The sequence below is a fragment of the Pistacia vera genome, unplaced genomic scaffold (genome assembly GCF_008641045.1).
Source record: "Pistacia vera cultivar Batoury unplaced genomic scaffold, PisVer_v2 Contig202, whole genome shotgun sequence".
In the NCBI taxonomy this organism is placed as follows: Eukaryota; Viridiplantae; Streptophyta; class Magnoliopsida; order Sapindales; family Anacardiaceae; genus Pistacia; species Pistacia vera.
The window spans coordinates 115,191-141,268 of record NW_022196005.1 but is presented as its reverse complement, the minus strand read 5'-3'; the positions used below and the strand labels follow the sequence as shown (position 1 = coordinate 141,268).

Here is a 26,078-nt window from a genome sequence, read left to right as displayed (position 1 = left end):
TATTGCTAAGAGAGAAAGATAACATTGTATACCTGCCATGTTAGCATTAATATCAGTCAAAGGAGAAGATGACGTGTCCCTATGCAGCATCTTCAAGATCTTAGCATACTGCTCTTGTAAAAAGAGCTGATGACTTTGACTTAGATGAATCTGTGTTTGAGAGATTGCATTAGTGTGAGTATCTGCCTGATCAGAAGAAATACATTGTGAGCAGCAGATGATGGTTGATATAGTCCTTTCTTCTTAGTGAACTTAAAATCAAGTGGATATCCAATCAACCGTAGCAATTCTCCTTCTTGTGTCCTTTGACATTACAATGGCTCACATACCAAATTCCAGTTTTTTTTGGACTTGGTTGATTGATGTGAAGATGAACAATACAGTGGATTCTAAAAGTGTATCAGCTGGTGAATGAGTGTTGATATTCCTCTGACTTCTTCAGTAATTAACATAGAGTAAGCCTGATTATTGATGGTAAAGGTGTCATCATAATTTGTCCTCTGGCTTGAATGTATGTCTCATTCAATCCCATCAGAAACTGGAGTAGTTTCTGATTTTGCTGTGATCTACATATGATTTGGACATGGCACAGTCACATGAAGGCAGTTGGATGATGGAAGAGTATTCATCCATGTAATTTCAATCGAGTAAAATATGCTGATATTGTTAAACTGCCTTGTGTAAGAGTAACAATGTCTTTGTCAACTGAAAAATTCTGAGCCATTGACTTTATCAAAACGCTCTTGTAAATCCTTCCAGACTAATGAGCATTAGATGCATACACATAACCACTAGCACTCTTTTGTTACAGAATTCATGATCCAAGACAATACAATGGCATTACACCTATCCCATTGCTGATCATGCTTATGGAAACTGAAGTTCTGGTACATGATCCTTCTATAAATCCTAGTTTGTTTTTTGCTAATAAACTATTCTCATTGACCTACTCCAAAGAGAGTAATTATCCACACCAGTTAATTGAAAAGATACATTGAACCTGGTGTATCAGAAGGATGTAGGAATAGAGGATTATTGAATCAATCGTATCCTCCTTTTGAATAGCTTGTCCTCCTGACGTACGCCTGTTCTGATCTTCAGTTGAGCTATTTCCTCCAGTTGCCATGAGTTTGATTTTGAAGAAAGTTATCAAGAATCAAGATTGGGATTCACTTAGTTATGAATCAAAGAAAAAAAAACTCCAAAAACGTGAATCGAATGGATCAAGATGGATTCCTGATTGATTGAGAAGAAAGCAGATCGAATTGTGATGATTCGAATGAGTTGATTTGAGATGATTTGAAGAGTTGAAGAATCAAGTATTTTGGCCCCTTATCGAAGCTCTGATACCATGTTGAGATTTGAGAGAAAACGACGTTGAACAAATTGAGAGAAGAAATATTTTCTGATATATTGATCACGGAATCTGTACAGCTCATATATACATACATCATGCTTTCTGTTATTCAGAAAGTAACTAACTTACTAAACCAACTACTCTAACAACCTTCTAACTAACTACGCCAACTCTGCCGTTCACAGTCTTGAGCTGACTAAACTGCCATGCATTTATTCCGGCCAACTTGTCCTTCAACAGAAACGGCCCTGATTGTACAAAAAGAATGACAACTATTCGTTTCCGATCATGAAAACAAAGCGCGGGCTAACAAGGCAACTGTTAAGTCCTTGAAATATTTACCAGATTCTTGACAGCAAGTGGGATTTGAGTGGAAAATCGTGAGACCATGACCAGAAGAACACATATCTCAATTATCCTGAACAAGTTTGCCAGCTTCCGAAGATGGATGCTTCGGATTGCATTTGCCTTCTCAACTTTAACATTATTAATTTCAAAAGAATCCATTTGATACGGTTGTAGAGCTAAGAATTTTCGACTTCACTCAGGCGAAGAATTGGTTTTGAACGAAAGAGATGGTAGCAGCAGTTTGTTGAGGAGAAAAGATAGAGATGCTACTATAATCATAGTCGGAGTGAAAATGATTGGTGAAACTGATGAGATAAAGATGGCTAACCTGAGACCGCCATTGAAGACTGCAAGAAATGACAAAATGAAGAAAATTGTTAGGAAGAGTCTCCATAGAAAGTTCCAGGCACTCCAGCTATGAATCAAGGACTGGAGTCACTACCCTTTTCGTTCCTGAGTTTTTCATAAAGCTTGGAAGTGAACGGAACAGTGTATTGAAATCATTCCAGGAAGATCATTCAGGAAACCGTTAAACATTGGTGGCTTGCAATTCAACCTTGGGCATATCGATTCATGAATGATGTCAATGATCTCCCTGACCAAAAGTATTGAGTTGGGTCCTGAAGAACATCCGCAATCTATACATTTAAACACTCAGGGAAACTGCTGAGGTACAGTTCTCCAGCTCTCTTGTCATAACGGCTCTGCCTTTAACATAGCTTCTTTCTTAAAAAACAAAATGAGAGGAACTATTAATCAATGGTTATTTCAACTAGAGAAATAGTACAAAAATTTCTGATATAATTTGCGTGAGTGAGAGAAGAGAGACTTGGATCAAAGAATTGTTGGCATAACTTGTTTCGCCTTCTCCTCTATTCATGTGAAGATTTCCTTCAATTCCATGGCTCTATCCAGAGTTTTATTTTGCCTTTCGCGTAGTCATTCAAAACCGTTCAATTATTGTACATAGATGTACATGAAACCAAGAATAGCTGACGTCTTTGCCCGTGGAAGATTTTTTGAACTGAATATGGTAGTTATAGATTTTTTCATTTTATATTATGGACAAAATTGCACTGTCGCTGCAAGATGAAAATGAGACTGAATATAATACCTTTCATCAAATCACGTTTAAAGGAGTTAAAAAAACAATTGACCAGTGGGATAGCAATTGGTCGAAACAAGTCCTGTGGTATGAGATTTATTTAATTTCGTTCTGAAACATATTCCATTACTTTTGTTCTAGGTAATCACCCAGCAGTTTTAGGGAACACAACGTGTGCGCAAAGAGCTTTTTATTTGGCCATGACAGTCAAGCTACCGTGTTTATTCAATTATGATTGTCCCTTCCCAACTGCATTTTCCTAGAGTTGTTGCTTACCTTCTTCTTCTATTGCCACCTTTTCAGCTTCACTGGCTTTACTTTCATCATTTTCTCTCCTCTTATTTTCAAGAAACTCAATAAGGCCTCTGAGCACATTTTCAGCATCCTCATCCTTCATCAGCTGCTCTGCGTGTCTGCTGGAGTCACCTTGGTTTCCGCTATCAGTTCTTCAATCTCTATGAAAAGTGGATGCTGTGTGGTGCCAAGGTATTGGAGGCCAGAATTTTGAATGCAAATGGAGTGCAATAGGACATGTGGACATGCACATCCATGCGACCAGGCGCAACAATGCAGGGTCAAGTTTGTGTTTGTGATTGGTTGTGAACACTATGATCCTCTCATCTCCACAGCTTGACCACAATCCATCTAGGAAATTTAGCAGTCCTGATAATGTCACCTGATACTGTTTAAAAAAAAAAAATGACGTGAACATATTATGATTGTATAACATCTATTTATAAAAATAGCCTAAGAGTAGCACTTTACTAGCCCACCAATTATTTGAACAGTATCACTCATGCGTTCACAAAAGGTTATAATCTATATCATAAGTTAAACAAATATCCATTTATTAGATTACCACTGTCGAAACTCAAATACCATTTCCTTCTAATCTGTCCTATATAACTAGTCATTTTGATACCCCAACTACTGGCAAAAAACCTCTCTTGGCCAGTAACATCAAAACTTTCCAAAGTTACTGTAAACTTTTCAAATAAAGGAATTCTTGACACACAGTTTTGTGATTGCACCACAAATTGGACATTGCATCAGGTAAGCTTAGGTTTCAGAAAAGATACACCCCAAATCGATAAAAAATAAATGTGAACTAAGAATGTATAGTATCTATCTATGAGAATAGCCATAAGGCCTTTGCTGGTACAACCATAATCACATTTGTAGGTTGAGTAACTGATTATCTCGCTTGAGAACTGATGCTTGACAGATATTCCCTTGTAAATGTGTGCTCGCAAAAGGCTTAGCTATCTCTTGTTTGAAAGCAGAATTATCAATATCAATAGCACAGAGAGCTTTAAGTTCTGAATTGATTGAGTACTATTTCCCAATGGCATGTCTTGAACGAGCCATACATGTTTTCCCCCAAACTCCTTCCAAGTACCCCAATGAAATTTTCTGAATTTATTACAGAACTCTCAATAGAAATACAGGAAACCTAGACAACAAAGTTGTGACTTGAATATAAATGGCACTCTATTTCAATACAATGCAATTAAAACATGAATTTGAACATTGCAGAGTTAAATTTACCAATAGATCAACCAAGAACATCACACTAAAGAAACATTAACTTGAAACAAGAAACAGATAGCAATAATATTACCTGATTTACTAGATTAAATCCATGTGGAGGGTGATTAGGATTCATTACCGAATTCGTTGAAGTAGCCCTTGCCTCTGCAAGGCTAATTGAACAATCAATGTCCTCTACAACAGGATGGACTTATTCTCCGTGGTAATTAACAGCCTCCTTAACCCCTATTCCCCTAAGACTAGTCACTCCAAGTCATAGATGTCAAACTTGAGATAATTTGCCATTGCCGCAATCAAGCTTGATTTCCCAGTACCAGGAGGACCAAACAACAAGTATCCTCTTTTCCGCCTTCCCCACTCTCTTGTAAACTCTTTCCTCCTCACAAACTCTCTAGATCCTCCATTATCCTTTTCTTATATCCAAGTCCATTGCCAGAGTATCAAAAGTTGCTGGTGGTCAAGATTCACTGATTGCCACCATCCCTTCCATGCATCCGATCAAGTTTCAAAGTATGAAGCTCAAGCTTATTTTCCTCGATTATTTCCGTAGATTTCTTCAAAATATGAGGAATATAATTCTCCAAGATCATATCTTTATTGTTCTTTTGAAAACTCAACTCAAAAACTTGACTTCATTTTGAACCGTGGGCCGTAATGGAGTGGGTCGCGGACACCTTTGATGGGGCTTGTTTTGATCTAAACTTCCATGTCAAATGGACCCATTAAATTTATCACAATCTCGTGTTCTTGTCCACTGAGAGTGAAATTTTGGTTTCCTTTCTTGGCAGGTTGATTTTGATTCTTCTCACATGAGGGGAATTTTCGATTCAAGATAAAACTTCGCCGCTTTAAAGAGTTTGTTTCGATGGAAGCCACTAGAGTCTTCAATGACTAAAGTTAACTCATTAGAGAAACGTGCAATGAAATCTCTAACTTTGAAGAACAAGTATCTCGTACCTCGTGAGGCAAATAGTCACGTGCAAGTTTCCGAACACCATCGCCGTGCCAGCTGCCGAGGCGCAACAGAACTAGTCGGTAGATGGCATTGGGTGGTAGTCGTAGCGAAGAACAATCTTTTTCTGTTTGGTGGTTTGGTTTTTGGAAAAATGTTTTCTGAGTTACAGTGGTGGCAGTGAAAGAGCAAATGAGAAGGTAGATGACAATTAGAGTTCTTCTTGAACTGAACTGTAAGATGGCGCGTGACTACACAATATGTGTCGGTTGTTATGGTTGAATGGTGCAATCCACCTCATCTATTAGAGAGTGAGGCTACTTTTTTCTCGACTGACTTTGTGGAAATTTTTCTAGTTGTTGGATATCCCGTTGTCATATTGACCTTTGGGTCATCGCTCTAGGGTCATAATTTATAAAGACTTAAAGAGGGATCTTTTTACTTGTGTGTTTAATGAATAGAATAGATTAAATAAACGACTTTTTCCCACCAAGGTTTGACTTAATGATTTTTCTCAAAAAAAAAATTTTAAAATACCACTTTTTCATCTAAAATTTATATTCCGACTAGTCATTGCCAATTCTGACATATTTACTATCTCAAATCACTATCATTTTTTTTTCATGATCATCACTTATCAAACCTCTCACCTTTATTTCCACCAACCCCATCAATTATGACAATCGAGCGATTGTAGAACGCGCAGTCATTAAGGCAAACCTTGGTGGGAAAAAGTCGTTTACTCTTGATTAAATATGATCAGTACCTATTTCCATTAATTGACTTATGTTTCTTTCAGATTATTTTGTATTTCATTGCATGGTCTTAGTAAGGAAACGGCATATATATGTGCATGTTCTCTTTTGTGAACGAATAGAGACACAACAGAACAAAATATAACAGTAAAACAAATCAAACAATAAACAATGAAAATAACATGCGCGATTACCCTGGTTCACCTTATGTGGGCTACTCCAGCTGAGTCAATATTATTGCAATATACCTCACCTCTCTCGTTTACAATGAATAATTGTCCTATGATTTGTTATCCTACCTAACAAGAGAAATGTATGTTTATATCTAGGTTTAAGGGACTAAACCTAGTTTTACAAGGATTCATATTCCTAAGCCCAACCCAATAAGGAATTAGTAACTTAAAAGAATCCTACAGCGGTTATACATGAAAAACGCAAAACCGCCTACGGCTCGGGCGCTGCCCCCGCACCCCCACCATCCGGGATGGGGCACCCGCCCGCTGATCGAGCACGGGACCCCGAGTGCCTCTGCGTTACGCATTAATGCCGAAGTAGTCGACAACTCCACATTTTGTACACCTCCAAGTGCTCCTCTTATCTTCTTGGCAAACCTCTCGAGCAAATCATCAATCACCTCCTTCCCAAAGTGAGTGGTAAAAATGGATTTTGCACTACTCTTCCGCTCATTGCAACATACCTGCCTCTTGTTTGTTTTTCAGTTTTCTCTTTATTGCCATCTTCTATTATATTCGCATTGCATCCCAATCCACTTTAAAAAGCTCGAATTTTCGGATGCTAAAAGACCCTTCTGTTCTAATCATCTGCTTAACTTCTTCAACAGCTGGTGCATATATGGCAGATTGAAAAGGTCCAACAAGAGGTCAAGTATTTCCACGACAGAAAATCATACTTTTTCTTGGTGTGAAATTCATTCATTGCAGAATCTTGGTAATTCTTTATGATTTTATCCCACAAGTACTCTCACATCACAACTATTCATGCAAAACAACTATTTAGGTAGCTTGACAGTTCGTTTGAGACCTTGGATGTATATTCAAGAAGTTTTGAATTCGAATTCTCACGATTACTATAAGGAGTAACCGCTAGAACTTACTTGACCGTTAACTTTAGGGTCCCGGGGGATTAATTAAGATGCGGGCAGTTGACCCAGACACCCCTAAATACCAAAAAAAAAAAAAAAAAAATGCAAACGAATCCTGGCCTAGAAGGTATACATTAAAAATATTATAAATAAACATTTAATTATTCTAAATCTTATTTATAAAAAATAAAGTTCGATACAGTGATATCATCAAGTTTTTGTATTTTTATGACTTATAAGTTTTTAGAAGACTATTAATTGCCCTTTTTTTATGCATTATATTTCATATTATTACAAAATTAATTATATATATGATTAAACTTAGCCTTTTTTGAGGATTATGTTTATTATGTTAACAATAAATTTATTAAATTAAGTTCAAAACTTGGATGAGAAGAAAAGTTTCGATCTTATGTAACTAGTTTTTTGTTTTAACCATCCGTTACAAAGAGTCATCAGATTCTTCTTTGAGAAATCGAACAAATCAAGACAGAGTGAGTATTTTGTTCCAAACCTAAAGATCAACGGGCTGGTGGCGAGAGGAGAGAGAGGAGAGAGAGAATTTTTAAACAACAAAAACCTAAGAATACATAATTTTATGTCGGGGAGATTTATAGGTGGAGAAGTGAGAGGCAGGGGAACAACCATGGTAGGGAGATGGTGAGACTTAAACTACCTTTAGGTGACTGACTGGTTCTTAGAGACTTTGGGGTGTATTGCTTGAGAGATCTTGAGTTCGAGTCCATCATCGATTGCTAATAGGGGTACCGTAGCCACTGAGTTCAGTTTATCTTTCGTTGCTAATAAGGGTTACCACTAGAACTCTTATCTGATTGATAGTTTTAGGATCCCAAAAATTAGTTGAGATATGTGTAAGCTTGCCCTAACACCCCGGTCATAAAAAAATGGTGGCACTTTGCAGTTCGTTGAAATGAAGGGTAGATCGTGAATTATTCTCTTATGGAATCTTTATTTATCACTTTATTTTTATTTTATCTTTTTAAATAAAAAATTAATCTTTAGAGTAAATGCAGGTTTGGTGAATAACAAAAATAATCTTTATTATAATGTGTTTTTCATTATTCACTCTATAATTAAATTCTTTTATTATTCCACTCAAAGGTATAATTTATAAGGGAGATCTAATAAAAATAATATATTCAATATCTGGTGCGGGGGATCAGCTACCCCGAGCCGGAATTAAGCTGTTCTCGTGCCCGTCCCATCCTCGTAAACGCATGAAATCCTTAGCTCGTAGGATATTCCTCGAAGTCGGGGACCTTTGCTGTCTCTACCTAAGAAACTGTCATCCGAATCTAAACCCCACTTGGGTGTACTGGACTCAGGTTTTTGCCAGGCTTACTCTCACTTAGATGATAATTAGATTTCACTCAATTAATTTTTGATAGGTAGCATTTCTTGGCATTTTGTGGAAATTTTTGATTTACTACACATTTAAATGAGTAATTAATAATATATATATATTTTAAATCTTATGTATTGAAATTTGGTCAATTTCCTAAATAGTTTAATACATTGTTGTCTGTGAATATATATTTTCGTTCAATATATTTATGGAATATATATATAAATATACAAAAGCCTATGTCCTTATGGGCTAAATGGCTTAATATGGGCTCAACTAAAATGGGTCATCCAGGGAAACCCAACCCAACACCTTCTCTCAGATTCATACCTTTCGGTGTTACTCAGCCTTGCAACTCATAGCGGGGGACTGCATTCCTTTGCTCTAATTACTTTATTTCTGCTTTGACACAGAAAACCTGTCTCACTTTAAGAGTAATGGAGCCCAAAATCTCAGGAAAATGCATTTTGGTTTTACTTAAGATGGATAGAGAAATCAAGTTTTGATTGAAAAAAACCCTTATAAGTGCCCAACTCTTCTATCGTCCAATTGATTTATGTCTGTTCCTCATTTACATTAATGTGCTTACTATTAAGCAGGGACAGATCCAGAAATTTCTGTTATGGTAGGTTGAAATAAAAACTAATTGTATATTAATATTTCTGTTTGGGTATGCCAAAATCCAGAAATTATACATATTAATATTCTTTAAAAAAATTTGAGGGTAGGCCATGATGAGTAGCATCCACCCCTACTATTAAGCTTATAATGGTCATTTTCAAGCGCATTTGGTGAGGGATTGAATTTCTTCTTCTTTTTTTTTGGTAACCAGAGTATACACGCCAACTTCTGTGCATCTAAACTTATGTCTGAGGTCATGGATTAGTTTGTGCGCACCTAAACTAATCTTTGAGTTTCATTGAATACGCTACAAACCTTGGTAAACCACAATGTTATTATGGTAGGTGGTCCCAAGGATTGAATCTAGGAACTCAAGGAAGAGAGCAAACTTCCTTGATCACAAGGCCAATCCCTGGGGTTTGGGGAATTGAATTTGATGGTTGCACTTCCTCTGTTGTCACATCTGAAAATGAATATTAAGAGTACAATCTGCTTGCTCTTGAAGGCTTCTTATTTTTGTGCTTTCCTGCACGTTTTGTTCTTATCAAAAAAGAATATCAGAATAGGCGCTTATGCTCAAGATATATTTCCGCTACTTTATGTGAAAAAGCATAAAGTCTATAACAGAATAGCGACTCATCCAGTATTTGACCATTGAACTTATGCCACCACCAGTGCCTTTCTGAATCAAATTTGTATCTGGGGCTAAGGAAAGATTAGTATGTTTTTCTTAGATAGCTAATAGATTAGCTCTTGGGGTCCGGAGATTAGTAAAGGTATGTGCAAACTGACCCAAACACCCGGGTTACCGAAAACAAAAAAAAAATATATATATATAGTTCTTGACATAGAAGGCTTCACCAATTAAGTGTTAAACAGCTTTTTAATTTACCATTATCCTTTTTTGTATGCATTTTCCAAATTCGAAGCACCTAGCTGTACAGGATTAGAATTTAGAGCCAAGCACCAATGCATTTTCTTTTTAACAGGAACAGAACTTAGAATACATTCCTAAACATTATGTTCATAATTTTCTCTAATCTAGAACATGGCAAAAAGTGATATTCTTTTATTTGCCTATCCAGTCTTCAAGAAATGCCTTCACTGACTCCATTACTCATTGGCTTTTGACATCAATTTAGATTCTCGTTTCTCAGCCTGGAAACTGGTCTTGATGTATACAGATGACATTATTTTTCATTGCTTATGTGACATAGCAATTTACAGAGAGAGTTTTATGTTACTGATTTGAGTAACCATTAAATCACAGAGTGTTCTTCTGTTATTCGAAACTTATGCTGCCTTGCAATGAAAGCCTCGATCATCTGTTGAAACTCTTCATTGCTCATGTCATCTACAGGGGATGAATTTTTCACCACTTTCTCGTCAGAATTAGTACTTTTCTTGTACTTTTCCGTACCCAATCTCCTCAGTTCCCGGCAGGATTTATCGCCGTTCAGAGACTTGAATTTTTCTGATTGACTTCTTCTGCAAATCTTGGTTTTGCAAGATGTATGTGTGCCCACACTGACTACACTCTCTTGACGTTTGCTCTGTTTTTCTCTGTACACAACCTCACACCGACGAGTGTTTTCAGTCTTTTTGCTCTTCTCCACAAACTCTTCATAGTAATCACTTCCAGTATTCTTTCTGCTAGAATCATGAGCCGGAAACTGCCCTGATTGTACAAAAAGAATGACAACTATTGCGTTTCCGATTATGAAAACAAAGTGCGGGCTAACAAGGACAACTGTTAAGTCCTTGAAATATTTACCAGAATTCTTGACAGCAAGTGGGAGTTGAGTGGAAAATCGTGAGACCATGACCAGAAGAACACATATCTCAATTATCCTTAACAAGTTTGCCAGCTTCCGAAGATGGAGATGCTTCAGGATTGCATTTGCCTTCTCAACTTTAACATTATTAATTTCAAAAGAATCCATTTGATACGGTTATAGAGCTAGAGAATTTTCGACTTCACTCAGGCGAAGAATTGGTTTTGGACGAAAGAGATGGTAGCAGCAGTTTGTGTGAAGAGAAAAGATAGAGATGCTACTATAATCATAGTAGGGAGTGAAAATATTTTGGTCTTCATGATCATGAAAACAGAATGAAAAAACAGAGGTGGGAAAAACAGACGAAACAGAGTGAACTAAATGGACTCTGTTTTTGCTTTCCCTCTTGGCTTTTTTATGAGTTCTTGTGACCCTTTGGTAAAGCTTATTTATAGATTGAAGAATATCAGATTTTTTCTCCATTTTTATTCCAACTTATTTTCCTGCCTAGTAATTATATTCCCTCCAAAATACACAGAACCATGCCGTAATATTTTATAAATAAGTCGAAAATATTGGGCAAATCTGAATAATATTTTGCTGACTGCTGCAGCAGGATGGCCCAAGGGAGTTTATTATATCGTGTTACCTATATTCCAATTTGATTTAATAATAACAATTTATGCCACTTCAAAAGTCTCATGTCAGAGAATATTAATGTGTAAAATGACTTGGAGGCAACTTTCATTTAAGAGTTTACGTGAAGATTGAAGTCACATGGCAAATGTCCTAATCCATTCTAAAAGTTTCAAGGCTTTACAAAGAGTTAACGACTTTTTTTTCACCCAAATAATGGTTTAATGTCACTTTTCCTTCCACATACTTTTAAAATGCTATTTTATTATCCAAAATTATATTCCGGTGGCGAACAGATAGTTAACTCAGTCTAAACTGTTGGAGTTTTTGAAGAGGGGAGCCGATAAGTCTTTTGGTATTGGAAGATTAGATTTCGGTGATTGGGATTGATTGAAATTTGACTCGGGAGGGGATGTTGTACAAACCCTAATCGCTCGATTGTCGGCGGTTGGCAGGGTCAACGAGAGTAAGGTTTGAGGAATTTTGGTGAGTTATTATTGGGGAAGAGAATGGTGGTGGTGTGGGGTCGCAACAATGCTGGAATAAAAAACAGAATATAAATTTAGATAATAAAGTGGTATTGTAAAAGTCTATGAGTAGAAAAGTGTCATTAAACTATTATTTAGGTGGGAAAAAGTTGTTTACTCCTTTGCAAAACAGGAAATCCTTGCTCCTCTTATCACATCCTTTCCTTCACCTGATTCTTCTCTTTGATCAAACCCCGTGATAACTCTTTGCATGTACATTTGACCTATGGAGTGGTCAAATTTTTAGATTGTAAACTACAAGTATGACTCATATATTATCTATATCTTTACAAGAAAAGGAAAAATATCAAAGATTGAAAAGATAGATGCTTTTGATCCATTTGGGTTCTTGATGTAAGCTATAGGAGTTTGTTTCTGCATTATTTTTTTGGCTTCACATTCTGTGTAGAATTCTTGATCTTGGCAGAGTAATCGTGGAAGAGGCCAAGAGTTGAAGTAACCACAGCCCCATTTGATGTTTCATATTCGACCTCCAACCAGAGGACCCTTGGGCTCTGCTAAAGCTTGTCATTGTTTAATGATACTTTTTTATCCACAGACTTTTAAAATACTATTTTATTATCCAAAATTATATTTCGGTGGCGAACAGATAGTTAACTTAGTCCAAGCTATTCGAGTTTTTTAAGAGGGGAGCCGATAAGTCTTTTGGTGCTGGAAGGTTGGATTTCGGTGATTGGGATTGATTGGAATTTGACTCGGGAGGGGATGTTGTGCAAACTCTAATCGCTCGATTATCGGTGATTGGCGGGGTAGACGAGAGTAAGGTTTGAGAGGTTTTGATGAGTGATGATTGAGGAAGAGAATGGTGGTGATGTGGGGTCGCAACAATGTCGGAATAAAAAACAGAATATAAATTTAAATAATAAAGTAGTATTTTAAAAGTCTGTGGGCAGAAAAGTGTCATTAAACTATTATTTATGTGGGAAAAAATTTTCTACTCCTTTGCAAAACAGGAAATCCTTGCTTCTCTTTGATCAAACCCCGTGATAACTCTTTGCATGTACATTTGACCTATGGAGTGGTCAAATTTTTAGATTGTAAACTACAAGCATGACTCATATATTATCTATATCTTTACAAGAAAAGGAAAAATATCAAGATTGATAAGATAGATGCTCTTGATCCATTTGTATTCTTGATGTAAGCTATAGGAGTTTGTTTCTGCATAATTTTTTTGGCTTCACATTATGTGTAGAATTCTTGATCTTGGCAGAGTAATCGTGGAAGAGGCCAAGAGTTGAAGTAACCACAGCCCCATTTGATGTTCATATTCGACCTACAACCAGAGGACCCTTGGGCTCTGCTAAAGCTTGTCACTGTTTTGGTGTTATTAGCCCTTACAACTCACCCAGAAGAGAGTAATCACTTTATTTTTTTATTTCTTCTTCCAGACATCAACATCTTTTAGCAACAGTACAAGAAATCTCTAACTTTTGACTCTACCGTTTTCAATCATGTTGTTCCATTCTTCTATCATCCAAAACATTTGAGGACCTCTGCCTGTCCCACTTCTTCTTTGTACATTTGAGGAGCTCATGAATCGGAATATATATGTGACAATTACAAGTAAAAATCCAATGGATGAAATGAAATTTCCTAACTTTACACGTCCCTCTGATGGAGCATGTTTGGATTGCAAAAAAGAAAGGCTTTAGTCTCTTCATTCCAGAAATTAATGGCACCCCATGAAGAAAAATATCCCCATTTTGTCATATCTGAGAAAGAATATGTCCTAGCCTATAATCTGAGGTGAAAACATAGTTATGATGCTACTACCATTTAGTGAATACCAACTCATCCTCTGTACTTTTCATACAACTTATGCCATCACCAGTCTCTCTCTTAATCTGATTTGTACTTGGGGCTGAAATTTGATATGCTTTTCGAGATAAAATCATGTCAGTTCTGGATTTGGAAAGGCCTAACTCCAGACCAGACCAGGAAGATATTAAATTGCTTTCTGAGTTTGAAATTTCATGCACACAGCTCAGAATTAGAATTTAGCTCCAAAGTCCAAAGCAAGCATATTTCTTGTGTGGAATTGAACTTAGAATATATTCCTCACTATTATGCTCATATTTTTCTCTAATCTGAAACATGGCGAAAAAAACAAAAAATCCAATTCTTATATGTGCCTATCAAATTCCTTAGAAATGCTCTTAGAATAGGGTGCTTATTTGCTTTTGACATCATATAAGATCGGATCAGATTCTCAGCACTCCACCTAGAAACCAGCCTTTGCAAGAGATTAAGTTGTGAATAAATTAACAAAAAGGGGGAGAATTTGTTTAACTAGAAATTTTCCATTACATATATGACATAGCCATGTACAGACAAACATAGTTCTATGTAGCAGGAAAAGAAGAACCAGAAAAGATCCATCCCCCCCACCCCCCAAAAAAAAAGAAAAAGGAAAAAAGATTTGTTTATGCTTATTTATATGTAATCACAGAGTACTCTTCTTCCATGCGAAACCTCTGCTGCCTTGCAATGAAAGCTTCGATCGTGCGCCGAAACTCTTCATTGCTCATATTATCTTCTGGGTATGAATTTTTGGCCGATTTGTCCCCAGAATTAGTACTTTTCCTGCACTTCTCTGTGACTGTTCGCCTCAGTTCCCGGCAGGATTTATCACTATTAACACGCTTAAACTTTTCTGATTGGCTTCTTCTGTAACTATTGCTTTTGAAAGAAGTATGTGTGCCTTCACTAACTACATTCTCTGCACAAATGCTCTGTTTTTCTCTGTACTTCACCTCATACCGGTGAGTGTTCTGAATCTTTTCACCCTTCTCCAAAAACTCTTCAAAGTAATCCTTTCTGGGATTCTTTCTGGTAGAATTTTGAGCTGAAAACTGTCCTGACTTTGCAAAAAGAATGACCACTATTAAGTTGCCAATTATGAAAACAAAGCGAGTGCTAACAAGGACATCCGTTAAGTCCTTAACAGCAAGCGGGAGGTGAGCGAAAATCCTTGCCACCACCACCAAAAGAACACATATCTCGATCACCCTGAACAAGCTCGCTATCTTTCGAAACTGGGGCTTCTTCGCAACCCCATTTGCTTTCCCAAGTTTAATGTTTTTGATTTCAAAAGAATCCATCTGAACACAAAGACTGAGAAACAACTGTAACTGTAAGGCGATTGTGGCTATAAAGTTCGAAGATTCTCGACGTCTACTCAAAAGAGAATTGGATTTGTACCAAAGCTATAGTAGCAGCAGAAGTTTCTCCAAAGAGAGAAGACAAAGATGCTACTAAGATCATAGTACAGAGTGAATTTATGTACATGGAAACAGAATAAAAGAACAGGGTTTCGAAAACAGAAGAAACAGAGGAGCTCCTTGAGCTCTGTTTCTTGTTTCTCTCTTTAGCTCTTCTGCTAAAAATGTTTTGTTTTCTTGGAGCCTGTTAATGGGTTGGCATGGTTTTTATAGATAGAAGAATATAGGGCTTTTTCTTTTTCTTTTATTCCAAATTTTCTTTTCCTTTTCCTTTTCCTTTTTCTTTTTCTCAGCTAGAAAAACGAAAACAAATTCCTGCGTTTTACTACTTTATAAATGGAAACTACGCAAGTTGAGGGTTTTTTCCAGCACCAAAATGCTTTCTTCTCGTCACTCCCAAAGCACTTTTTTTTACAGTTATTTAAATGCGTTTTCCACAATTTCTGCTTTTATTGTAATTATAAAGAAAAATGATTGGCAACTAGCCAATCTAAACTATTATGGACGGTCCAGCGGTCAACTAGAACTTTTGAGTGTATTACTAAAAAGTTCTTATATTCATTCACTTGGATTGTTAATAGGAGTGACTCCACTGAATGTTAATAAGGGTGGTTATCAAGGGATTAATTCGATATTCAACTTCAGGGTCCCAGAGATTATTTGAGATCGCGCAAGTTGCCAAACAGGTGCTCCCTTCAACTTTTCCGGGCAAATTATTATTCAGAATCATCCGTTACATTACTGTTCGTTTGTGCTTTTCATATCAAACAACAAAATTTTGATGGATTACTTTCCATTTAATGCTCGGAATTTATTCCTAGATACTGTGAAAACATTGAAGATTACACAACTGGATTAAGTATATCAGCTTGCAGTTCTTAAAGAACAAAAAATCCAATCGAATGATCCTGACTCATAAAGTTTTTTTTTTTTTTTTTTTTTTTTTTTCCTTTTTTTTTAAATCCAATACAACTAACTGATTGACTAGTGAAAAAATCTAGAATACAACAAGGGTACCACATCGTCCGCACCACCTTTAGTGACATTACTGTCTATGGTATCATATATATATCACCGTTGTATTCTCAACTTTATCTAAACTATTTGTTTAATCAATACTCTTGACTCATTTAGAAGGATGATATCTAAGTTCGAGTATAACGCATTCAAGTTCATATTTTGAGATGGATAAGATAAATCTACCCCTTGAGATAGATAAAACAATACATGATGATCGTAATTCTCTAACCTCACTCTACGAAGTAAGAAGGATGATTTCTTTTATATTAAATTATTTTTTAAACTATTTTTCCAAAAATATCTACTTTAGAGGGATACTAGTTGAGATTATCTTCAAGAAATCAGTTTCTTAATCAAGTCAAAGACAATGGTAGTTAAAAGCTTTTCCAAGTGTCAAAACAAGAGACCCTAGTGGCCAAATTTTTTTTCCTTACAGATTAAGAACTGACACCTAAACCCAGAAACACTCTGCTCTGCTTTTCCTTAATCGGCTTTCAGTTGGTCTAGTGCTGCAGATATCCATCATTTCACAAATAATTCAAGACTGAAATGAGCTTTTTGTTTTGTTTTTTACTTTAGACTTTGGATTCAGAATGCTATTGGTGGCAGGCTCATAGCAAAGGTTAAATCATAAAGGCCATTAGAGTTCAAGTGATTAAACAGTAACGGTTTCTTTCTTTTCTCTTGAAAAGTAAAGAGTTATCTTACCTTTTAAGTGATTGTTTTGGCATGTAATCATAAGTTAATTGAATAGTTAAAACTATGTGTACGGTATCTTCAAACACGGGCTCGAGAACAAGTTAAAAGGATTTTTAAAACGACTAACGTTAGTAATCTATATCGAGCTCACATCTTGATGTTAATTATCTTATTACAAGTTTGTGGTTCAAGTCTGATGTAATTCTCATATATGGATTTATCGTAGATATTACAAGACTAATCATGGATATTTTTAAACGTTATTAGTCTGGTTTAAGTGATTAAGGTTCGTGTAAGTCCCATATGTGGGCCCACTACGGGACTATGATTAAGTTATCATGTGTTAGATTGATTCATTTTAATTAGGTGTGACCTTAGAAGAATAGAAAGGGCATGCCTAAAAAGACTGTTGAAAGAATGTCCAAAAAAATTATATATAAATAAATGATTGGGCCATTGGGTTGGGTGCTTGTAAACTCAATGGGCCTAGATTTTTGGACCCATTTTTTCTATTATTTAAGATTATTCAAAGATTCGATGGGAAAACATCGAACTTAATTTGTTGAAACAAAACAAACGTGTTTATAAAATTAATGTATGTTAATTAAAGTATAAGAGCTTTATGCTTAAGGTGGTAATGCCCACTTTCTTTCTTTCTTGCTTTAAAGGCCTTTTGAGAAAGAGATAAGGCATAGAAGAACCCTAATTAATTTATTAATTTATTTATTCTCTTAAAATATTATTATAATTTTGTCCCCCTCACCTGGGAGTGGATGATGATTCAAGTACACGGATGCCATGGATTCGCCTTTCAATTTTTAATTTATAAATCAAGCTTCCTAAATTCTTACCATCTTTAATAAATTTATAATTATGATGTGACATTACTATTTTTGAGTTGGATTCTATTAGTTTTTGTGTTGGATTCCCCTAATTATGTATGCTATTTCTTTTTTTTTTTTTTAGATTGATTATTTATAAAAAAAAATTTTGATAATCGGGGTTTTTGAGTCAGCTTACGCATACCTCAACTAATCTTAAAATCAATTGAACACTCTACAAACCAAAAAAAAATCAGTATAAGTTCAAATATTATTAAAAATAGGTAGCTCTAAGGTTTAAACTCAGGAACTCAGAAAATAGAGCAAACTTTCTTAATCGCTATCAATCCTTAGAGTTTTGATTATTCATAATTAGAAACACTAATTAGCTTTATTCTTTTTTTATTTGTTTGGAAGGCCAAATGTCAACTTAATAATTTAATTTATATATTAAATTGAAATAAATGAATATCCGACCTGCCGGATTCGAACCAGCGACCTAAGGATTAGCTGTTGAACTTGCTCTACTACAGTCCTCCGCTCTGCCAACTGAGCTAAGGTCGGATGGTGTTGATTCCTAAATAAGCAAAAATATAGACAGAGACTAATCCCATTCTTTTTAGTTTAATTATAGAAGTTATTAATCCGCTGAAAATGGTTTCTAATAAATAAACGTTCCGTGAACGGACAAGAAACGTTTAATAAACTCTAGGATTGACATGCTTGTTTTAGAAAGGATTTATTTCATTTTCTCCGGTCAATCGTTTAGTTTTGTATTTTTTAAAAAAAAAAAAAATAGGTAAGTTTATTTTAAATAAAGTAATGTTACACCTACAATGAATGTACAAGATCTCTATACAAAGTAATGTGACTAAAATAATTGATAATAATAAAATGAGTTTACTTTTGTTTCATTTATCCATTTATTTTTGTCATCTCACTTTGTATGGAAATCTTTGTAAATAATTATTATTATTTAAATAAACTCACAAGAGGAAAAATAAACCCGTTATATAAAACTACCTTAGGTGATACATACCTTAATTTTTTTTTTTTTTAATTTCTCCAATAATATGGCTAGCTAGGTCAAGGTCTATCTGTAAAACGGGTTAATCTCTAGCTTCTATTAATCTGTTCTAATAATTAGATACTATAATTTATCATTTTAATATATGAATTTTGCTACATTAATTAATTCAAACTATTGTAGTCATATATATATCCTAATGACAAAAATATTGTAGTCTAATTATGATACCGCAAGTATTTAATTTTTTTTTTTTTTTTAAACAGATGTCCAGACCTTATATACCTCGACTAATCTCTGTGGTGTTAGCACAGCATCCCCCACATGATTAGGGGTGTAATCAGCCAAACTGAACTAGTATTGAAGCTTGGTTAGGCTCAGCTACAATAGTTGGAGCTTGACTCATCGAGCTTCAACTTTGAGCTCGGGCTCAGCTCAATTACAACTTGGTCAAAATGAAGCTCAAGCTCGATGAGTGGTAATCAGCAATCGAGTTTGAACTCGAGCTCAAACTGAATCACCTGACTCAAGATAGAGTACTACACTTGTATAGACTGAAAGAATAACTTGAACAACCATCTAAATAGACTATCACACAAAAAGAGCCAAACCAACAAACCTTAGAACAAAGCAATCATCAAAAAATAAGGAAAACATTATCACCACATTAGGAAAGGAAATCCATGCAATTCACATCACAACCTAGAATTAACAACACATCTTACACATATGGACTTGAACTGAAATTCAGAGCCTTCCATTCAATTGAGACTCCACCACCATAAGACTAAGGAGGAGAGGAGTGAGTCAACGGAGAGAAGAAGAACTAGGTTAGGATTTTGGTCAGAGATGGAGGCAAGTGCAACGAGTGAGTCGATGGAGAGGAGTGTGTTGGCTGAGAGACGAAGAACTAGGTTAGTATTTGAAGAGGATGACTTTGTCACTTTATATAATTTAGAAAACAAAATGGTAAGTAATAAAGACCTCCCCAAAATTTGCAAAAATTTTATAGCTCCCCTCAATGTCAAGCTCAAGTAAGCTTGCAAGTTGCTCAAGCCGAGTATGGAGAATCTCGAACTCAGCTCCACTAGACACACGAGCTACAGGAGCTTGACTTGAGCAGAGCCCGAGCAGCTCGCAAGCGGCTCAACTAGAATTACACCCTAACCATGACCACCCGATTAAATCTTAATAGTCAGGGGGATTCGAACCTATGAATTAATACCAGTTTAATTGATTTGATCCATTATAACCCAGTTTAAAACTATTAAAATTTTTCTCATGTGGGTGTTCATTAATTGTATTGTTTGTCAATTTGTAAAAAAACAAATTGATTATAACCTAACCAATGTATTGATAGCTGATCAATATGTTATTTTAATCATAACTAAATGTATTATAAGCTTATATAGTATACCTGAATTCTGAAACTATTATATTTAAAGGATACGTTAGTGTAACACAAATTTATTTGATTATTATTATTTTAATTAAAGGGATTAGGGAAGGTGTTTAGAATGTAGAATAAGGCATTAGTGAGTATAATTATTTATTATAATTTTGGTCAGGCAGGACCCATTGTTGATAGGCGGGACTCATTTGCAAGCTAATCAATCACGAGCTATCAAATCGGATTTGTGAGAGAAAGTTAGTAAGAAAGATTTGTCAGTGTAATATTACTGTTAATTTATTGATATAATCTTATGTGAGTGTGGCAGTTCTTGGTTTATTAACATTCAGATAATGTAAATAAGGCATAAAGTTTGATTGAATATATATATATATATACACACACACAAGCAAGTAGGAGTAATAGGAAGCTCTTAATCATATTGATATTGTTTTACTCTTGAATTTATCCACTCTTCATCAAGTAGCTTTCCTACAATCCAAGGGGGTAGCTTGGTGGTCAAGCAGGTGTGTTCCATTCTTTGACTTTATACATCAAGTAGCTTCCCTCCAACCCAAGGGGTTGGCCTAGTGGTCAAGCAGGTGTGCTCCATTAGTTGATTTTTTGGGTTTAAACCTTGGAGTCACCTACTACAATGCATAATTGTGACTTACCTGGTTTATTGGGTTTGTAGGGTATTCAATGAACTCTAGAGATTAGTTGAAGTGCGCGTAAGCTGACTCAGATAGCACGGTTAAGGCAAAAAAAAAAAATTTATAAGTCCATTTAACTTGATGAAACGTGGGGAAAGAATTTGCCTGATGATGACTTAAAACTAATTTAATGTTGAAGATACATAACAGAAAGTAGTAATATTTGCCATTTTCGTGGTCAAATGTTGATTGGAGCTGTGATAATTACTGATTTATGTGACATCCACATTTTCTATCACCTCTTGAACCATCCCCCGAGTATATTCTTCAGCAAAAATCACATAAGAGTAAATTGATACAATACAAAAATATGGAAAGATACTTGTTTGTAAATTGTAACCTAGACGATAAAGTACATTATATTGTCCGTTTCAAAAGAATTCAAATTAATTAATTTTGATCTTATTTATGACTTGATAACACAAGTGTTGAATGCAATGTTGTCACATTGATGACCATATAGTAGTAGATGGGCGATGTGTGATTGCTGTGGATAAAGAGGGGATATATTATATATAGCTAGGGGTGCTGAAATCCGGTTAATCGGACCGGTTCAGCTCATTTTTTAACCAAACCGAAAAATTGGTTCAAGTGGAAATCAAACCAAAACCATACCAGTTTTTGACCTGATCCGATGTGTAATCGGATTGATTGTTCGGTTTGGTTAACCGATTAACTGATTTTTATAAACAAACAATTTAGACTAATCAATTTTGGCTTTGTTACAGGTTACAATTATGGAACAAAGCACTAGAATAGCTAAAATCCAAGAATATTTATACTGGCATGTAGCCCCAAAATTAATCACTTTGGAATTTAGATTTTAATTTTTTTGAAAAGTACGTATTTAAAGGGCACATGCATATCAAAGGAAAAAAAAAAAAAAAAAAAAAGAGAGAGAGACAGAAAATATTGAATGTAACTCAACCAACAAAATTTCTACTAAAACCTTGTAAAATCCGGTTCTCGTTAACCGGTTTACAAAATAGGTTGAATTATTAATCAAACCGAAAATTTGATTCAACCATTATTTCGAATCGGTTCCCAAAAAAACCACTTTTTCAGTTCGGTTTCCGAACTTTTTTTCCCACCCCTATATATAGCTTCCAAAAATACGGATCAATTTCCTTAAATGGTAAGAAACTAATTTATCATGCAAACATTAATATAGTCCTCAACGTGAGACTCTTATCATCTCATCTCTATTAAACTTTCTTATACGTTACACTACCAAGCTATTTCCAAAGAGTGATGCTATGGGTACTAATGGATGAGTACTAATATGTGTACTAACTAAAGCATAGTACCCGTACTATGCGCATAGTACGGGTACTATGCTTTAGTTAGTACACATATTAGTACTCATCCATTAGTACCCAAAGTATTATTGATTTCCAAATGCAAGAGAGGGACCAACCCAACTCTTATCATTTCACGTTTTGCTTGATTTTAAAAGAAAATTGATATATCGATTTCTTAATTCTTACCTAACAAGTATTTATGTGATTATTTTTACAATCCATGTAAAAAAATAATAAGAATGAAGGAAATTCCCTATTTAGAGCATTTAGAGCTTCACCCGGAACTTGGATTGGATCTCGGAATATCAATATGGCCTTTTTCCCAGAGATTTTTTATTGAATTTGCGATAACTCTGGCACTGAACTTCGTTTAACTACCTGAAACATCAAACACCCAAGAGCTAAATACAACCACCAACCATTTCATGTCAAACCATTATGAGCTGTGGGAGGAAGTTGTATACAATAACTTTAAAAGGGTAAAAGCTTCAACTATCTAATACAATAAATATAGCCAGGGACCAATACGTTTTAAATAATTGGCTGCTTTCTTCTCTATCCATTTACTATAAGCAGGTAAAATTTCACAGTGAAATTGTGAGAATTTAGTAAGCAAATTGTAAGTTTATTTTAAATAAGGTAATGTACACCTACAATGAATGTTACAAAGATCTCTATACAAAGTAATGTGACTAAAATAAATGAATAATATAAAATGAGTTTGACTTTTTGTTTCATTTACCATTTATTTTTTGTCATCTCTTTGTATGAAATCTTTGTAAATATATTATATTATTTAAATAAACTCACAAGAGGAATAAATAAACCCGTTATATAAACTACACTTAAGGTGATACATACCTAATTTTTTTTTTTTTTTAATTTCTCAATAATATGCTAGCTAGGTCAACGGTCTATCGGTAAAACGGTTATCTCTAGCTTCTATTATCTGTTCTAATAAATTAGATTACTATAAGATTTACATTTTAATTATTGAATTATTGCTACATTAATTAATTACAAAACATTGAGTCATTATTATATCCTAATGACAAAAAATATTGTAGTCTAATTAGTATACCGCAAGTAATTTAATTTTTTTTTTTTTTTAACATATGTCCAGACCATTATATACGTCCTCGACTAATCTCTTGTAGGTTAGCACAGCATCCCACACCATGATTAGGGGTGTATCAGCCAACTGAACTAAGTATTGAAGAGCTTGGGTTGGCTCAGCTACATAGTTGGAGCTTGAGCTCATCGAGCTTCATTTGAGCTCGGCTCAGCTCAATTACAACTTGGTCAAATGAAGCTCAAGCTCGTAGGTGGTAACAGCCATCGAGTTTGAACTCGAGCTCAAACTTGAATCACCTGACTCAAGTAGAGTACTACAACTTGTAGACTGAAAGAATAACATGAACACCGTCAATAGACTATCACACAAAAGAGAGCCAACCCAAACCTTAGAACAAAGCAATCATCAAAAATAAGGAGACATTATCACCACATTAGAAAGGAAATCCATGCAATTCACATCACAACCTAGAATGAACAACACATCTTACACATATGGACTTGAACTGAAATCGAGCCTTCCTCAATTGAGACTCCACCACCATAAGACTAGGAGGAGAGGAGTGATGTCAACGGAGAGAAGAAAACTAGGTTAGGATTTTGGTCAGAGATGGAGGCAAGTCACGAGTGAGTCGATGGAGAGGAGTGTGTGGCTGGAGACGAAGAACTAGGTTAGTATTTGAAGGATGACTTTGTCACTTAATTATTTAGAAAACAAATGGTAAGTAATAAGACCCTCCCCAAAATTTGCAAAAATTTTATAGCTCCCCTCAATGTCAACTCATAAGCTTGCAAGTTGCTCGAGCCAAGTATGGAGAATCTCGAACTCAGCTCCATCAACCCACGAGCTACTGGAGCTTGACTTGAGCAAGCCCAGCAGCTCGCAAGCGGCTCAACTCGAATTACACCCTAACCATGACCACCCGATTAATTCTTAATAGTCGGATTCGAACCATGAATTAATACCAGTTTAATTGATTGATCCATATAACCCGTTTAAAACTATTAAAATTTTTCTCATGTGGGTTTTCATTAATTGTATTGTTTTGAATTGTAAAAAACAAATTGATTATAACCTAACCAATGTATTGATGCTGATCAATATGTTATTTTAATCATAACTAAATGTATTATAGCTTATATAGTATACCTGAATTCTGAAACTATTATTTTAAGGATATGTTAGTGTAACACAATTTATTTGATTATTATATTTTAATTAAAGGGATTAGGAAGCGTTTTAGAATTTAGAATAATGCAACTATTTGTTTAATCAATACTCTTGACTCATTTAGAAGGATGATATCTAAGTTCGAGTCAGTAACGCATTCTAAGTTCATATTTTGAGATGGATAAGAGATAAATCTACGCCCTTGAGATAGATAAAACAATACATGATGATCGTAATTCTCTTAACCTCACTCTACGAAGTAAGAAGGGATGCTTTCTTTTATATTAAATTATTTTTTAAACTATTTTTCCTAAAAATATCTACTTTTAGAGGGATACTAGTTGAGATTATCTTCAAGAAATCAGTTTCTTAATCAAGTAAAAGACAATGGTAGTTAAAAGCTTTTTCCAAGTGTCAAAACAAGAGACCCTAGTGGCCAAATTTTTTTTCCTTACAGATTAAGAAACTGACACCTAAACCCAGAAAACACATCTGCCTTTTCCTTTAATCGGCTTTCAGTTGGTCTAGTGCTGCAGATATCCATCATTTCACAAATAATTCAAGACTGAAATGAAGCTTTTTGTTTTGTTTTTTACTTTAGACTTTGGATTCAGAATGCTATATGGTGGCAGGCTCATAGCAAAGGTTAAATCTATAAAGGCCATTAGAGTTCAAGTGATTAAGACAGTAAACGGTTTCTTTCTTTTCTCTTGAAAAGTTAAAGAGTTATCTTACCTTTTAAGTGATTGTTTTGGCATGTAATCATAAGTTAATTGAATAGTTTAAAACTATGTGTACGGTATCTTCAAACACGGGTTCTGAGAACAAGTTAAAAGGATTTTTAAAACGACTAACTTTAGGAATCTCATATCGAGCTCACATCTTGATGTTAATTATCTTATTATAAGTTTGAGGTTCAAGTCTGATGTAAGTCTCATATATGGATTTATCGTAGAGATGTTACAAGACTGATTATGGATAGTTTAAACGTTATTTAGTTGGTTTAAGTGATTAAGGTTCGTGTAAGTCCCATATGTGGGCCCACTACGGGACTATGATTAAGTTATCATGTGTTAGATTGATTCAATTTTAATTAAGTGTGACCTTAGAAGAATAGAAAGGGGCATGCCTAAAAAAGGACTGTTAAAAGAATGTCCAAAAAAATTATATAAATAAATAAATAAATGATTGGGCCATAGGGTTGGGTGCTTGTAAACTCCAAATGGGCCTAGATTTTTGGACCCATTTTTTCTATTATTTAAGATTATTCAAAGATTCGAGTGGAAAAACATGGAACTTAATTCGTTGAAATAAAATCAAACGTGTTTATAAAATTAATATTATGTTAATTAAAAGTATAAGAAGCTTTGTGCTTAAGGTGGTAATGCCCACTTTCTTTCTTTCTTGCTTTTAAAGGGCCTTTTGAGAAAGAGATAAGGCATAGAAGAAACTCTAATTAATTTATTAATTTATTTATTCTCTTAAAATAATTATTTTAATTTTGTCCCCCTCACCTGGGAGT

At 35.0% G+C, this 26,078-nt stretch overlaps 2 protein-coding genes, 1 non-coding gene and 1 pseudogene across 3 annotated transcripts; all 4 read right to left on the bottom strand.

Moving 5' to 3' along the window:
* Positions 1-3,068: 3,068 nt before the first annotated feature.
* On the bottom strand, positions 3,069-5,984 carry LOC116128707 (annotated as a pseudogene).
* Positions 5,985-10,416: 4,432 nt separating this feature from the next.
* On the bottom strand, positions 10,417-11,100 carry LOC116128706. The gene has a single exon (XM_031414459.1). It carries the CDS (start codon positions 11,098-11,100, stop codon positions 10,417-10,419), a length of 684 nt encoding a protein of 227 aa, XP_031270319.1.
* Positions 11,101-14,399: 3,299 nt separating this feature from the next.
* LOC116128730 lies at positions 14,400-15,534 on the bottom strand. Its single transcript, XM_031414482.1, has one exon. It carries the CDS (start codon positions 15,218-15,220, stop codon positions 14,549-14,551), a length of 672 nt encoding a protein of 223 aa, XP_031270342.1. The 5' UTR covers positions 15,221-15,534; the 3' UTR covers positions 14,400-14,548.
* A 2,817-nt stretch (positions 15,535-18,351) lies between these two features.
* Positions 18,352-18,444, bottom strand: TRNAY-GUA. The gene is made up of 2 exons: positions 18,408-18,444; positions 18,352-18,387 (listed from the first exon to the last, which is right to left on the bottom strand). It is a non-coding gene; the product is annotated as a tRNA-Tyr (tRNA).
* Positions 18,445-26,078: the final 7,634 nt, after the last annotated feature.

Coding starts and splice junctions, on each gene's coding strand:
- LOC116128730 (XM_031414482.1), bottom strand. CDS start 15,220: ATGGATTCTTTTGAAATCAAAAACATTAAACTTGGGAAAGCAAATGGG.
- LOC116128706 (XM_031414459.1), bottom strand. CDS start 11,100: ATGGATTCTTTTGAAATTAATAATGTTAAAGTTGAGAAGGCAAATGCA.